The sequence below is a fragment of the Chrysemys picta genome, chromosome 2, assembly GCF_011386835.1.
Source record: "Chrysemys picta bellii isolate R12L10 chromosome 2, ASM1138683v2, whole genome shotgun sequence".
Lineage (NCBI taxonomy): Eukaryota > Metazoa > Chordata > Testudines > Emydidae > Chrysemys > Chrysemys picta.
The window spans coordinates 93,939,410-93,954,101 of record NC_088792.1 but is presented as its reverse complement, the minus strand read 5'-3'; the positions used below and the strand labels follow the sequence as shown (position 1 = coordinate 93,954,101).

General features: G+C 40.7%; 1 protein-coding gene across 5 annotated transcripts in view; it reads left to right on the top strand.

Moving 5' to 3' along the window:
* ELMO1 (engulfment and cell motility 1) overlaps nucleotides 1–14,692 on the top strand; it is a 471,086-nt gene that overhangs the window by 449,984 nt on the left and 6,410 nt on the right. For all 5 annotated transcript variants that reach the window (XM_005287366.4, XM_065587209.1, XM_042860355.2 and 2 more), the window contains 2 exons: nucleotides 5,744–5,851; nucleotides 10,803–10,885. In XM_005287366.4, the coding sequence (XP_005287423.1) occupies nucleotides 5,744–5,851; nucleotides 10,803–10,885 (191 nt within the window). The remainder of the gene's footprint in view (nucleotides 1–5,743; nucleotides 5,852–10,802; nucleotides 10,886–14,692) is intronic.

Below are 14,692 nucleotides of genomic sequence, written 5' to 3'. Positions count from 1 at the left end.
AGATCCGAAGAAGAACTCTGTGTTTGAAAGCTTGTCTCTCCCATCAAAACAGGTTGGTCCAATAAAAGCTAATATCTCACCCACCTTGTCTCTCTAATATCTTGGGACAACATGGCTACAAAAACACTGCATACAAGATGCCATTTAGTTAACAGGCTCCTGCAGCTCTTGTTTGAAGATCAAATATTTTAAGCAAAAAAATTGTTTAGAAGGTTAAAAATCAGAGCATTTAAACTTGGTTTCTAAACAAAGACTCTCTAGCAACTCTACTTAATTACACCAGCTGCCATATACTTGGAAGAGGGATGTTTAATTGTTCGGTTTTTTTCAGATTTTATAGAAAAAGTACAGTTAACTGGCCCAGTTTCCTCTAGTGGCAAGCTGTGAGCCCCCTGGGGCAGAAAATATGCCCTGAAGAGGGTCACAGCAGTAGTTGTGAATCTGAAGCACTCGGTATAAACCACAAAATGAGTGGGGCCAGCAAGATCGAAGATTCCATCAGCTATAAATACTGGGCTAGAGCACCCAAAGACATACTGCTTGAGTATAAACCCAGTGAAGTTAAACCTGGCCCAGCCTGGATAGATGCCTGTCCTTCCCCAAGGGATGAATTTTGGGATGGGACTGCAAATTCTACCCACTGACACACACGGGAGTGAGTTAAGCCCAGGGGATAGTTGGCATAGTGAAGTAAAGTGATGATAAAATGAGCCAATGGAAAATGAGTGGATTTAACATTTTCCAGTTTACAAGACTAGGGAGGAAGAATAGTTAAGGTTAGGGCAGAAGACTGGGAATCAAGTGACCTGTGTTCTATTCCAAATTCAGCCTCAAATTTTCTAAATTACTTTGGTCAAAGCCATTTTAAGCCCTCTGTCCTCCAGTTTCCCCATCTGTAAACATGGGAAAAATAATACTTACTGTACTTCGTTGCCAAGATCAGGTCAGGTGTTTTTAAAGCTCTCTGAGGTCCTCAGATGGAAGGCACTGTGAGAACTGTATTATTATCTATCTAGTTGTAATCTTAGTAATCAAGCTGGTATCCCTAATAACATCAGTAATTCAATGAGAGTGAGCAAACCAGACTTAAGAACTGGCTAGGAGGTTTTAATAGCATGGTAATTGTGAGTACAAATAAATCATGGTCCTTCTTTGTCTCTCAATACTGTTTCTTATAGTTATCCTCCCAGAAACTACTGTTGTATTAATTTAGATGAATTTATAGGCCCAAAGAGTTAAAGGTGTGAACATGACCCTGAAACTATCCAATATTAAACAGTTTTAAATAAGGTTTGGGTTTGATATACAGACCTCAGCCTGCTTAATACAATGGGAATCACATTAGGCAGTTCTTGCCAAAGGTTAGAAATGTATTAATTGGAACACATGAAAAGGAAAAAGGAAAAAAAATCAAAACAAGGCAAAAAGCATTGAAATTGGCTGATTATGAAAAACAAACACCTGTTAAAGTTCCTTTGTGGAGATGGTAAATACTGGTTAAAGTCTCTTTTCAGTCGAACAGTTCTCCTTGGAAGGAGGAAAGGGTTATTTCTGTTAAATATTGAGTCTTTCCTGCTTTTAAAAACATGGACAGATGCAGAAGGGAGAGAAGAGAGAATAGTAAAGATCGGGGAAATATGGCTTTTGTTGATGTTCTTAGGATAGAGGGTGACTGCTCAGTCATGGATGTATGCTTTGGGCTGGCAGGTTGGCTATGATAACGGATGTTCTGGACTCTGGCTCACTTCCCGGTTCAGGGTTGCCATCCGATTGGTCTGGTCAGGTACCTATCCTTCACTGGTCCTTCCCAGGCTGAGCATTTCTGGATGGGCCATCTCATTTCACCATGCTGGTGCTGTGCAATACAGTTAATCTCAGGATCAGATGAAAAGCTGAGAGAAAGAGCGAATAGGAGGAAGAGGATTGGGGATGAAAAGGAACATGCAAGGAGGGGAAGACACAGCAAGATTTCACCTGTATGAGGCTGGGGTCCTCAAGGTCTGGTGTCACAGCAACAACCCTTCCCACACTGATGGCAAAAAGTTTTATTTTTCTCCCCCAAAGTCTCTTTTTTTAAGGGCCCCGAAAAGGTGAAGAGTGGAATATAATCTATCCTCTGTTTATTTTGCCCACCAATTAAGCCTAATTTCCAAAGCACCAATTTTAGTCCACTGACTCTCTACTCCTCTGGTTTACCAGTCACAATTTTAACACAGTCCTTGAGTGGTATCAGTAAACTCTTTTTGTTTAAATTAGCTTAATATTTCTGTCTTCTTCTCACATCTTTTCTTAAGTAGTTTAATGTAACAGGTCATGGTGATAATTCTTGAACCGTTACCCACTTTTTACCAGTTAGGCTAACAATTAGGATAAATTTGTACACCCAGTTATCACAACGCCACCCATTCTAAATAAGAGTTTTATCAGAGCATGTATAACATTAGATGAAAAATTAAGGGTCTTGTGCCCAGCATCTCAGCAAAGGGCCCTAGACTATGGAGCATCTCTACCAAGGGAAATCAGACTCAGCCTAAGACTAACAGTGTTGAGGGCAAAATGCAAGCTGCCCAATTTTGATCTGACCATTTCACCAAGGAAGAGAAAATTTCTCCAGATATATGCACAGACCCACAGCTTTTCAGAGTGCAGAGTTGAAGTTCCATTTTGAAATTCCTTTCCAGTCTTTTAAATCCTGGCACAGTACCTGGATACCATGGTAATCATTTTTAAAAGCACTACAGGCCTTCCTAGCTGTGCTTTCTTGGTTTAAAACTGCTTCTTCCTAAAAATGATTAAAATAAGTAAGAACTTGCACTTGTATTTTCTTTTCATTTGTTTGGAGCTGGAAGACAAAAAATGCATTTTTGTCAGCTTAACATTTCTTGTGCCCTAACCATAAACATGGTGTCCTCTCTTTTTTTATTACTTAGCACCATTTTGCATGGGTCCTTTTTTAGTTTATCCTTTAGTTTAAAAAACAACGGAATCAAAACATTTACTAAACCTACCATGTAGTAAAATAGCACCGGCACTACTTCACACAACTCCCATAAACCAACATGATCCCTTGTAAAGCGGAGATCCCTAAAGATGGTGCATCAAGCCAATATTATATTATTATTAAGCTGAAAACCAGCTGCCTGTGGCTGTGATGGGTGTATCAAGACCCAAAAGGAAAACCAGGTCTGTTCTCAATTGTTAATATACTGGTTGCCCTTCTCTCAGCCTGAGTAGTATGGTCATTGGAACCATACAGCTGACAGAATATCATTAGTTCCTTTTGCAGGTCTCATTTAAATCATTTCCCCTGCCAGCAAGTTTTGCCATGGCGGCAATTATGAATAAGACTCCTGGAGAGTTGCACTGGACACACTATGAGCAGCAGTCTATGATTATTAGTTATTTAATTATCCTTTTGACATTGGGAATCATTTTATTGGCCTTTCTAGCTAGGCTTTCTTAGTTTAAAACCATTGCTTCCTAAAAATAATGTAAAGGAGTAAGCACTCACTATTTTCTGTTTTTGTTTTTTAGATATTTGGGGCTGGAAGAAGGTTATTAAAACGCTCTAGTCATTAGTATGTTAACGATCTGGTCCATTTTAGCTCCTTCAATAACTCCAGTGCATAGTCTTTGATGATTCTCTCCACGTTTCATACTAATTGTCTTCATTGACACCATCCATTTACTCAATGCCCAAAGGTATTGAGACTATAGTAAAGCCAGGCTGAGTTTCAATAGGAAGAAAGGATTTTTTTAATCATAAGAAATTGCTAGCTATGTTCTCCTGTACTGTCCAAAATTGTAAAAATTGTCTCATAAATAGATGGGGTTGCTATTAGAGCTAGAGATTATATTCTGATACTGTATTTAATAGGACTGCCTCTTTTATGAATGAAAAGGACAAGTTGTTCCAGTACTAAGGATAAGTTTTTTCTAAGCATTAGGTTTGAAACATTTCTGGTAAAACTACCTGGAACCAGATGTTCAAATCCAGGGAGAATTCATTCACCATACATTCTTCCAAGACTCATAAATTGAATGCCAAGCAGTTTATTATGGGTCCTTTATATAAGACCATATAAACTGAGGGCTCTATCTGCTCTCTTATGAAGGCCCTATAACATTTTTGTAAGCATAGAGACTTCTGGTTTCTCGTGTACAATTTCCCTTCTCCCCAGTGCTGTGCAACACACTATGAGTTAGTTACCTGCAGCCTTCCATCCCAAGGATAGCTCTGTTTCAGTGGCACTTTATGTACGTAGCACGAGACTCTAAACCTGGGCACACAAAAGTAAATCAATTAACTCTGGGGTTGCTCTAGATTTATGCTTGTATAACTGAAATCAGAATCTCTCACCATAGTTCATAAGGTGCTCTGAGTTCTTTCAGGAGAAGGTGGTACATAAATGGAAAAATATTTGCATTTATTATTTTTCAAACATCTTTGCACATTTACTGAGTGAAAAAAGCTAATACACAGTGAAAAATAGCTAAAAGGGGGGAATCACATGCACAGTTTAAAAAATCTATGATGTTCAATCATGTCTCTCCATTAGGTGGTTGTTTAATTTATTTTAAAGCATGGACAGTGGGGCTTACAGGATTCCTAAAAATGTCAGACTCATGAAGCCAGTGTGCTAGTATAGTGCTCTGGGGCTGTGTCCATGCTAGCCTTTTCCCCTAAAATTTCTCACCATGGATGCCACTCCACTGGTGATAGAAATGATGGGAGGGCTGATGTAGACAAGCATCTAGGGATCCACTAGCATTTTAACCACTATTTTGTCCAACCTTGCTCAAAGTTTTAGGAGAGTCGTAGTTCAGGTGTAACAAAATTGCATTTCTGACAGCGTACTGTGGTCTGTTTATTAGAGGTGCTGTGGTACGGTTGATACCTGGGTGGTAGTCTGGAGTTATCCTTTCAGAAAGGGAATTGGCAGGCAGTGACCTTATACATTAGCTAGTATTTTAGTCTGGCTCTGCCAGCCTATATTAGTGGTAGCAGTTCTTGGCAAATATTGTTAAGCAGAATAATAACTGAAGAAGCTGGAGATGGGAAGAAGTGTAAATGTACTTGGGCTCCGAGAGAAGGCTAAAATGAAAAAAGACAAACAATATGCATTTGTGGACATATAAAGTAATGACTTATTTGTTATCTATAGAATAAGGGTCTTGGTGATGTAGTTATTGAAACCATTGGGAAATTATTATTATGTTCTGTAACACAGTAAATGTACATGACGCTTTATAAAGCATATCAGAAGGCAAGGGCCACAGTTTTCAAATGTAAATAGTCATTTTTGGGTGCTCCATTTGAGACATCTTAAATGGGTCTGGTTCTCAATTACTGAGCACTCTGCACTTCTTCCAAACAGTCCCCTCAAAGGCATCTCAGGTTAGGCACCCAAAGTCACTAGTTTCTCTTGAAAACCTTAGCCCAAGTCTCTTCCCGGAAGAGTTTAAAACTAAGGAAGTCATTCTTGTTTAACACTGGTTTTTGTGAATGGTGGCTGAATGAAAATAGAAATGCTGCAAGAGGACCAGTTCAAAGACTCTTCTTAATTAAGTGAATTATCGTGAACAGGCAAAGTCCTTGCCCTCCTCAAAACACATCACACATTCTTTAACCATTACATACTTCCCTGCAGTTTAGCATATGAAATGAATAACTTTTCTCCTGTGCTATTGGTGATGAAGATGAAAACAGATGATAACCTTTTTTAATGTATTATTTTATCAGACAAATTTTGGTATTGTCGATTATCGCCCAATCACAAGGTCTTGCACTACGGAGACTTGGAAGAAAGTCCACAGGGAGAAGTTCCCCATGATTCTTTGCAGGATAAATGTAAGTCATGTAAATGTGCTGGCTCTTCTATTAGTTAATTTTTATGTTACTTTTTTGCTTTTAAGACAATGCAATATAAATAGCTCCATTAATGGGCCCAGTATGCCATGCCTCCTCTGGTTAAGGTATATCTTGTCACAAGCATTCTTCTCAAGTACAGACCTCTGGGCAGTCTATAAAGAGTTTGTCAGACTGCAGTAGTGGTAGAGCTTGCAAAGTGTGTATTTTTTTTTCAAGGCTATCCAATGGCAGCTCTACCCAGAAGGATGTGAGCAGTTCCAGTCAATTTATGACACCATTTGATTTGTTCACCTCAATTTTCTTGTTTAGCTTCATCTTATTATGAAACCCAAAATGAGTGGCCAGATCTTGTCTTTGCAAATCCATGGGTGGCATGGATCTGCTCTTGTGGCCCGGGAACTTGTGAGATCTGGGTTCAATTCCAGACTCTGCTACAGCCTTCCTCTGTGTCCCGGAGAAAATTGTTTAATCTCTTATTGCTTCACTTCCTCATCTGTAAAACAGGGATAATAATTCTCCTCTCTCTCACACACAGGGAGTGTGTCTCTGTCTCTGTCTGCCATGCTGTCTCCCCTCCCTCCATTTGTGCTGCCTTGTAGAGTGTGAGGCTATATTAACAACAATGGGTTAACCCTGGAGGGCTCAGCCAAAAGCTAGTTCATCATTTAGCAGTAAGGCATTCCCTGGAAAATATTCCAACTTCTGACTTCACCGCCTCAACCAAGCTTCACAATCATCATTGCTGTGTACAGTATTAAATTGTTCGTTTAAAACTTATACTATATGTGTGTGTGTGTGTATATATATACACACAGTATACACATACATTAAAACTTATACTGTGTATGTGTACACATACATACACACACACAGTATAAGTTTTAATGTATGTGTATACACATACACACACACACACACACACACACTATATATATATATATATATATATATATATATATATATATATATATATATGTCTTTTGTCTGGTGAAAAAAATTTCCCTGGAACCTAACCCCCTCCCCCCCCCCCCCCCAATTTACATCAATTCTTATGGGGAAATTGGATTTGCTTAACATCGTTTCGCTTAAAGTAGCATTTTTCAGGAACATAACTACAACGTTAAGCAAGGAGTTACTGTAACTTAATAACCTAAACTTCTTACACTGACTTATTTTTATTAATCAATTAGCACAAACCTTTGGAATAATGAAATCAAAAGCTTTGTTCTGCCGCCATCCCATAAAAATGTCCGGGTGCTGCTTTGTGCTGGCCTGGGAGAGTGACACACCTAGCTGGAGTCACATAACAGTAGCATTTTACAGTCACATTCACTTATTTTCATTGCTGTACAGAATTGCCTCAAGGGTGTTTCGTGCTTTTACTGGAGTCCTTTGTCAGAATGTAGGACAGGGTTTCTGATCACTGCACTAAAGCACTGGCGCTAGGAAAAGCTATTTGTTTGCTCTGCAGTTAGAGAAATAGGGCAAAAATATTACAGTGGCTTTGGAGTGAAAGATGAGGCAGTGAAGCCCACTCTTGAACTGTGGCTCTAGTGACTGGGCCCCATCCTCCATAAAATGTGTATGTTGGGTGACCAAGTGAATTAGATAGTGACAGAATTTGAGGGAGGGCCACCATTCCTTGAGTGCCACAGACTTTTCATGCTCAGGGGGACACATGGATTACCACAGCAGCCATTACATTAGGAATTAGTTTAAATGGAACATGAGAACCATCCAACTCATGTAAATAGAGCCCAATAATAAGGTGCTACTGTTCAAGACATGCCATGCAGAACCAGCTTTGGGAACCTACAAAACCTGTGACCAAGTGCGGACTCCCTAGTTTTTGAGTCACCCTATATATAATGTGGGACTACGGAGATTTGCTACCATCTGAGTGTACTGACCTACACTCTCCTAGACATAAAGATTACTGTGCTCTCCACTGCCAGCTTTGGACAAGCCTTCTCGCTCCTCCTGGCCATCGGGTGAGCAAAGGGGAGCACATAGTGGTCCTTCTCTCTTCCCATTCTCCAATGCAGAAGGAGGAGAACCAGTAGGGGAAAGAGGATGAGGAAAAGGAAAATGAGACCGAGGTGGCTTGTGGAGAGGGGAGTCCTCTTTGTCTGCTCACTAAGTTTGGATGAACTGGTACCATCAGTTCTCAAAAATGCCTTCTTTCATATCCAGTTTGCTAGGAAACTTGGTCCATTCCTCCCAGATGAGGATTTAGCCACAATAATCCGTGCATTGGTCATATCCAGGCTGGAATACTGTGACTGATTGTATCTGAAGCTGAATGTGAAGATTATGCGTAGGCTCCAGCTGGCACAGAATGCAGCTGCCCACCTCTTCTATGGCTTAGGCCACCTCAGACCCATGATCAAGATCTTCCACTGGCTCCCTGTCAGCTTTCAATGCCAGTTTAAGGCAATGGTCTTAATTTTCAAAGCGATTAATGTATCAAGCCCAAGCTACATCAAAGACCAAATTTTGACTTATGAATCACCATGACAGCTGCATACTTCTGGAACAATACAGATCACAAAACCCAGGGCAAAGCATATGAGATCTGGGAACCAAAATTCTCAGTAGAGAGGATCCGGCTATGGAACAACCTTCCAGATGAGATCAGGTGAATTCAGAGTCTGACCATCTTTAGGAAACATTACAAAGCCTTCAGTTTAGAGAAAGTCTTTCAACCATAAGTGATACTCACAACTCAGACACTCCCTTTTATTCCCCAAATCCTCCCAGTCCCTCAAAAAAACCTACCCCAAGCAGAGTGTTGACCCTAAAAAGAGAAAAGTGACAATGACTTCATGGAGTCCACTAGGGACTTTGCTACGGCTATCGCTATCTTTGCTATGGGGAAGTTCCTTAGAGACTCCAGTGATGGGTGGCACTTTAAAATCCTAAAGTAGACCGAAGGAGGAGAGGTTGAATGGATAACCCCAGGAATAATTTCTGCTGCTTATGGTTTACTGTATGTAAAAAAATCCATTAAAAATTGCATTGTATTTTAATATTTTGTGTTGTCTTTTCAACCATAACACTGTGAGTGATACAACAGCTTGTTGTCTTGGCTAGAGAAGACACATATATAATACATAAAATATGTGTTCTGCTGCTGAGTCCATCGGGGGGAAAATGCATTCTCTACTGTAGCATTTCCATTAGAGATTCTAAGGGCTCAAGCAATGACAGACTTTCATGTTATTATTCTGCTCCATATGATCCTTTTCCAAAGTCACAAGATAATGGGTTATTTATAGATTGTAGAAGCTTTCTGTCATTCACTGACCATATTATATTTAGAGTATATAGATTTTCCATAATGTAATTACTGCCGGAAAATTGACTTCCACTTGAAGCACAGATGCATTTATCTCTGTGTTCTAGTGACCTCACCAAGTTTACTCCTGCAGAGACTGTGACATATGAAACTTTTCAAAACTTTTTTTAACGAATTTACTTTAAAAATTATTTTTTTTAAAACAGTGATGGTTGGTCATTCTAAACTTTATATAGCTTCTCCCCATCAAAATCACAAGTGTGTGATTGAGCAGTCAGTCATTGATAAAGTGTAAAACAACATAAAAAAGTAATATCTAAATTAATAAGACAGATATATGCTATATGTCAGGGGTCGGCAACGTTTGGCACATGGCTCGCCAGGGTAAGCACCCTGGCGGGCCGGGCCAGTTTATTTACCTGCTGACGCGGCAGGTTCGGCCGATCGCGGCCCCCACTGGCCGCGGTTCGCCGTCCCGGGCCAATGGGGGCAGCGGGAAGCTGCGGCCAGCAAATCCCTCACCCGCGCCGCTTCCCGCTGCCCCCATTGGCCCGGGACGGCAAACCGCGGCCAGTGGGGGCCGCGATCGGCCGAACCTGCCGCGTCAGCAGGTAAATAAACTGGCCCGGCCCGCCAGGGTGCTTACCCTGGCGAGCCGCGTGCCAAACGTTGCCGACCCCTGCTATATGTTGTCCAGAGCAGTGGTTCTCAACCTTTTTTTTTCGCGGACCACTTGAAAATTGCTGAGGTCTTGGTGGACCACTTAATGATCTTTCCAAATGTTGTTTGTACCATTAGCTAACTATTGTAAAATGCTTTGGATAAAAGCGTTATATAAAAAAACCTTAACAACAATTAACATTTTTTTGTTCTACAAATAAAAGCACACAACTCATATTTTAATATCAGTAGCCTTACCTTTCTAATGTGATGGATGTGCCCTCTCTCCCCTGCCGGGGCAGGCCCTGAGCTGAGGCTGGGAAGGAGAGCCATCTCTCCCTGGCTGCCGCAGCCCTGGAGCTGGGGAAAGTCACCTCTTTCTCTGGCCACCGCTACACTGCATGTCCAAATTCCTCCCACCTCCTCTTACCCCACTGCCTCCTCACACTTACCCCCTATTCTCCCCCAGGCCACCACCTCACCTTACATGTGCGTCTTCTCCAGGGTCCAGGTACCTAATTAGTGGAGCCACACCTGCATGGCTCAACTAATTAGGTGGGTAGCCCTTCATTCACTTGTGTTCGACCACCCAGGCCTAAACCTTAGAGGGTACTATCCGTGGACCACCTGAATGGAGCTTGTGGACCACAGTTTGAAAATCTCTGGTCTAGAGGTGTGAGTGTACATAAACCCTATACACATCTACACAAAATCCATTTTCCATCAAAAGTCTCAACAAGAGGGAGAACGCAGAATCCTAGTTCATATTGCCATCTGGACATGTGAAACTTGAATCCATTATGTTAAGGCTCAGTGATGCCTGTTTCAGTTGTTTTGCTTAGTTTCCTTTTTCACAGCAGACTCTGGTAATGGCATAGTAGCTGGAATTTTTGACACATCAGTTTTGCCTCTTGTTTGACAGCACAGCTCTTACACTTTTTGGTTACACTCATTTTCTTTTTTTGAATGCAGTACCTGTGGCAGATATAAAAGCAGTTGTGACAGGGAAGGACTGCCCTCACATGAAGGAGAAAGGTGCTCTTAAACAAAACAAGGTATGACTTTCAAATTATTATAACTGTTCACTATGCAGAGTACAAAGACTGTGAACATGACCTTTCCTGAAATAACTGCATTCTGGCTTGCTGCAAATCCATTTGTATGTGAACACACACACACACACACACACACACACACTCATCTCTTTTTCTGTTTTCATCTAAGACCATGTGAGTCAAATTATTAGACAAGCCTACTTGAGTGGGCTCAACCCTATGTTTAACTTTCATGGCATCTGTGCATTGTGATAATTGTGGATAAACACAACACATACGGAGAAGTGATCAGTACTGCTGGCTCCTGCTGGGTTCCAGGGAGTCTAACAGAGTAGCAATAACTATTGATGAGTGGCCTAACGATGTTACCTGCTGAAACATTATCCTCATTAAACAAATAAATTGTGCTTACCATATTCTCTGATGAATCTGTCACTGCATCTGTCACACAGCAAAGATACAATTTATGTCCAGTTTATCGTCATTTCAGATTGAGGTGTGCTAGAAAACCCAGGTGTGAAATGGATGCTGATGAAAGGATGCCATGTGATATTTGAATTTTAAGGAAGCAATGATGCATTCAGCGTTACAGTGGGATTGAGAAGAGGTGCAGTGTTCAGATCCAGATTAGGTTTAGGATATTTTTCAGAGGTTGGGTTCAAGAAGCTGAAGCTAGCACTAGTGTTCAGGTTTCATAGTGCTAAAATCTTGCCTTTTTTTTTTTTTTTTTGCTGAGAAGTTAATTCCCAATTACGAGAGCTTGGGAGATCCGATGATCTTGGGAAAATTCTGCCATCTTTAAAGGTGGAAATCCCTGGCCAACAGGTATATTCATGAGACTTCCATCAGCCTGTGCTGCATATGAATTTCAGTGGGGGAATAAGACCCTCATTGCTTTGGGTCTGACTTGAAACCACAGGGTTCTAGCCAGGGGGTTTGAATCTGAATCTATCAACGCCTGAAATTAGGAATATTTTGAAGTTCTGCTTTGGATCTACCTCTAGTTGTGATGCTTAGAAAGATTCTGAAGCATAAAATATTAAAAAAAAGATTTCCTACTTCAGTAGTGTTTAATTTTGAAAACAAAATGTGTGTGTTCAATGTTCATGAAAGCCTAGGATTAAAGACAGATCTGGAGCCAGGCACTGTGGGGATGGGTGCAGTGAAACCATTGCAATGTACCTTTGTCTGTCCATTCCCACCTCTGGTCTTTTCCTACAATGAGAAAGAGATGAGGACAGGTTGAGACAGCTGAAACTAGCTGTTCCCTCAATGACTGATTCTAAGATACTACACTGATGAGTGCAGGATGGCTGGAGGGACAGACCATCTCAGAAGCTCTGTTTGCGTATGTTTCCCATACAGGTAACTAGTCTCAGTTGTATGTGGCTCATAGAGCAGAATAGTCATTTTGAAATACAGAGTTTACCCTCATCTTCTTTCACTATAGAATATTCCTGATTGAAAATGAAAAGCCTTGTCAAATGAAAATCAAAGCCAAACAAACAAAAAAAAGCAAGGAAATATTTTCCTGGTTAATTTTCTGAATCAGAACACAAACACACGCATACACGCCATAGATTGCACACAGCTCCTACTTATTGCTGCACCTGAGACATCAACAGCATTTGTCTGTTGCAACTATATGCTATAGATGACGTATTTTTAGTGCTTCCTTATCTTGGCATTCATTTGTCCACACAAACAAAGACAGAAACCATACAGTGGGTGATGGAAAATTTGTCATCTTTATAAAGCAGCAGTGTTTAAATAGAGTTTAATGCTATATAGAAGGGCTACAGATTTGTATGCCCTCAGCAGTCAGTAATGCTCCATTTCCTAGGGTAAAATTGCAATAGACTGACATAAAGCTGCTAACCAAAGATGTGGAGGTCAGGAATTGATAGGTAACATAATTACATCCATAGCTGTTGAATTCAGTTTTTGGTACAGACTGTAGTAATTTTTGTCATTACTCCATTTATGATGTTGATTTTTCCATGTCCTCGTTTTCTGCTTTAGGAATAACAGAATTTGGAAGGTTAGTTATTGTGTAATACAGACTGTATGCACAATGTCTGCAACATTTTAATAGTCTGTGCAGAATATTGAAGCACTGCTTAGCTAAATTTTAGTTTAATTTAGTTTGACAGCTGAGAATGATGTATCAAAATCTCACAAACTCTGTTTTCTTCGTATTTACAAAACACAGAGTGTAGGTTGAAGTTTCACAATTGAAGAGAGGATTTGAAAGGACACCTTCATCATGTTATGACCTAGAGAGAGAGAGAGAGGGAATACACATTAAGGTGCTTGTTATATGTTATATGTATGTGTATTCATTGGAAGAAAAGAAAATTAAATGAGAGAATGACAGTGTTACACACAGGAATAGAATTGGCAGAATGTTCTTAATAGTGGCATCATCATTTCTCCATTGGCCAACATCAGCCCTTATTCTTCCAGTGGGATCATTTAGAAATAAATAGGAACAAAGGTGAACTGGAATTTTGATGCCATATGAAACGTGAATGGCTTGATAGAAGCAGATTTGAATCCATGGTTGTTTAGTCTTGCTCACGTTTTAAATTAGGTTCAATTTTTAAGACTCACTATTAGGCTCATTTGTGCCTCTCATATAATATTAATATATTTTATGCAAATGAATTGTATTTGATTTAAAAGTCATTTTACAAGGAAGTATGAGAGACATGTTCATCTAGCCGTGGGTATTCCCCAGTCATCCCTTCCATTTGCTGACTTGGTAGGTTTAAGAACATAAGAACGGCCATACTGGGTCAGACCAAAGGTCCATCTAGCCCAGTATCCTGTCTTCCAACAGTGGCCATTGCTAGGTGCCCCAGAGGGAATGAACAGAACAGGGAATCATCAAGTGATCCATCCCCTGTTGCCCATTCCCAGCTATTGGCAAACAGAGGCTAGGGACACCATCCCTGCCCATCCAGGCTAATAAGTTCATGGAGAATAGGTCCATCAATGGTTATCTAAATCTTTTTGAACCCCATTGTAGTTTTAGCCTCCTCAACGTCCCCTGGCAACGAGTTTCATAGGTTGACTGTGCGTTGTGTGATGAAATACTTACTTTTGATTGTTTTAAACCTGCTGCCTGTCAATTTCATTGGGTGACCCCTGGTTCTTGTGTTATGTGAGGGAGTAAATAACACTTCCTTATTTACTTTCTCCATCTGTGGAGAATTTTTAGTGAGCGGAAATTAATCTACTTACTTCTCCATTCTTCAGAAACATCTGTTCTCTTTGATTTCACCTTGGTTATCACAGAACAAGAACACCAGCACACATTCTAGGTAGTGTACTGTGGGAACCATCCTGCTCTGGCATTGGCTTAGTAGGCCGGTGGTTCCCAACCTGTGATGTGGGCTGTAGGAACCATGAGACCACTCAGGATGAGGTGGAAGGACACTCACATGGTGGTTTCAGCTGCATGTGATCGCTTGTGCTCCTTGGCCTTAGGCACTGGCAGCATAACAATTAACCAGTAGCAAATCTGATTATCAAAAGCTGCCCTGCTCCCTGATCCTGTCTGCTCACATCTCTTCTGTAAAGGATTTCCCATGAGGCTGAAGCAGGGAGTGGCTAGTAACTTTAAGCAGAGTGTTCACACTCTATTTCAATGAGAGAGACATCTCTGGTTCCAAGCATTGATTCCTCTTGTAAAAACAGGAAGGGGCAGAGAAGAATTCACCAGGAGGGGAAAGGAAGAGAGAGAGAGCACGAGAGGGAGAAGTTAGAAGTGATGAAGGAATGGTTGCAGGGGAGGAAGAGTTG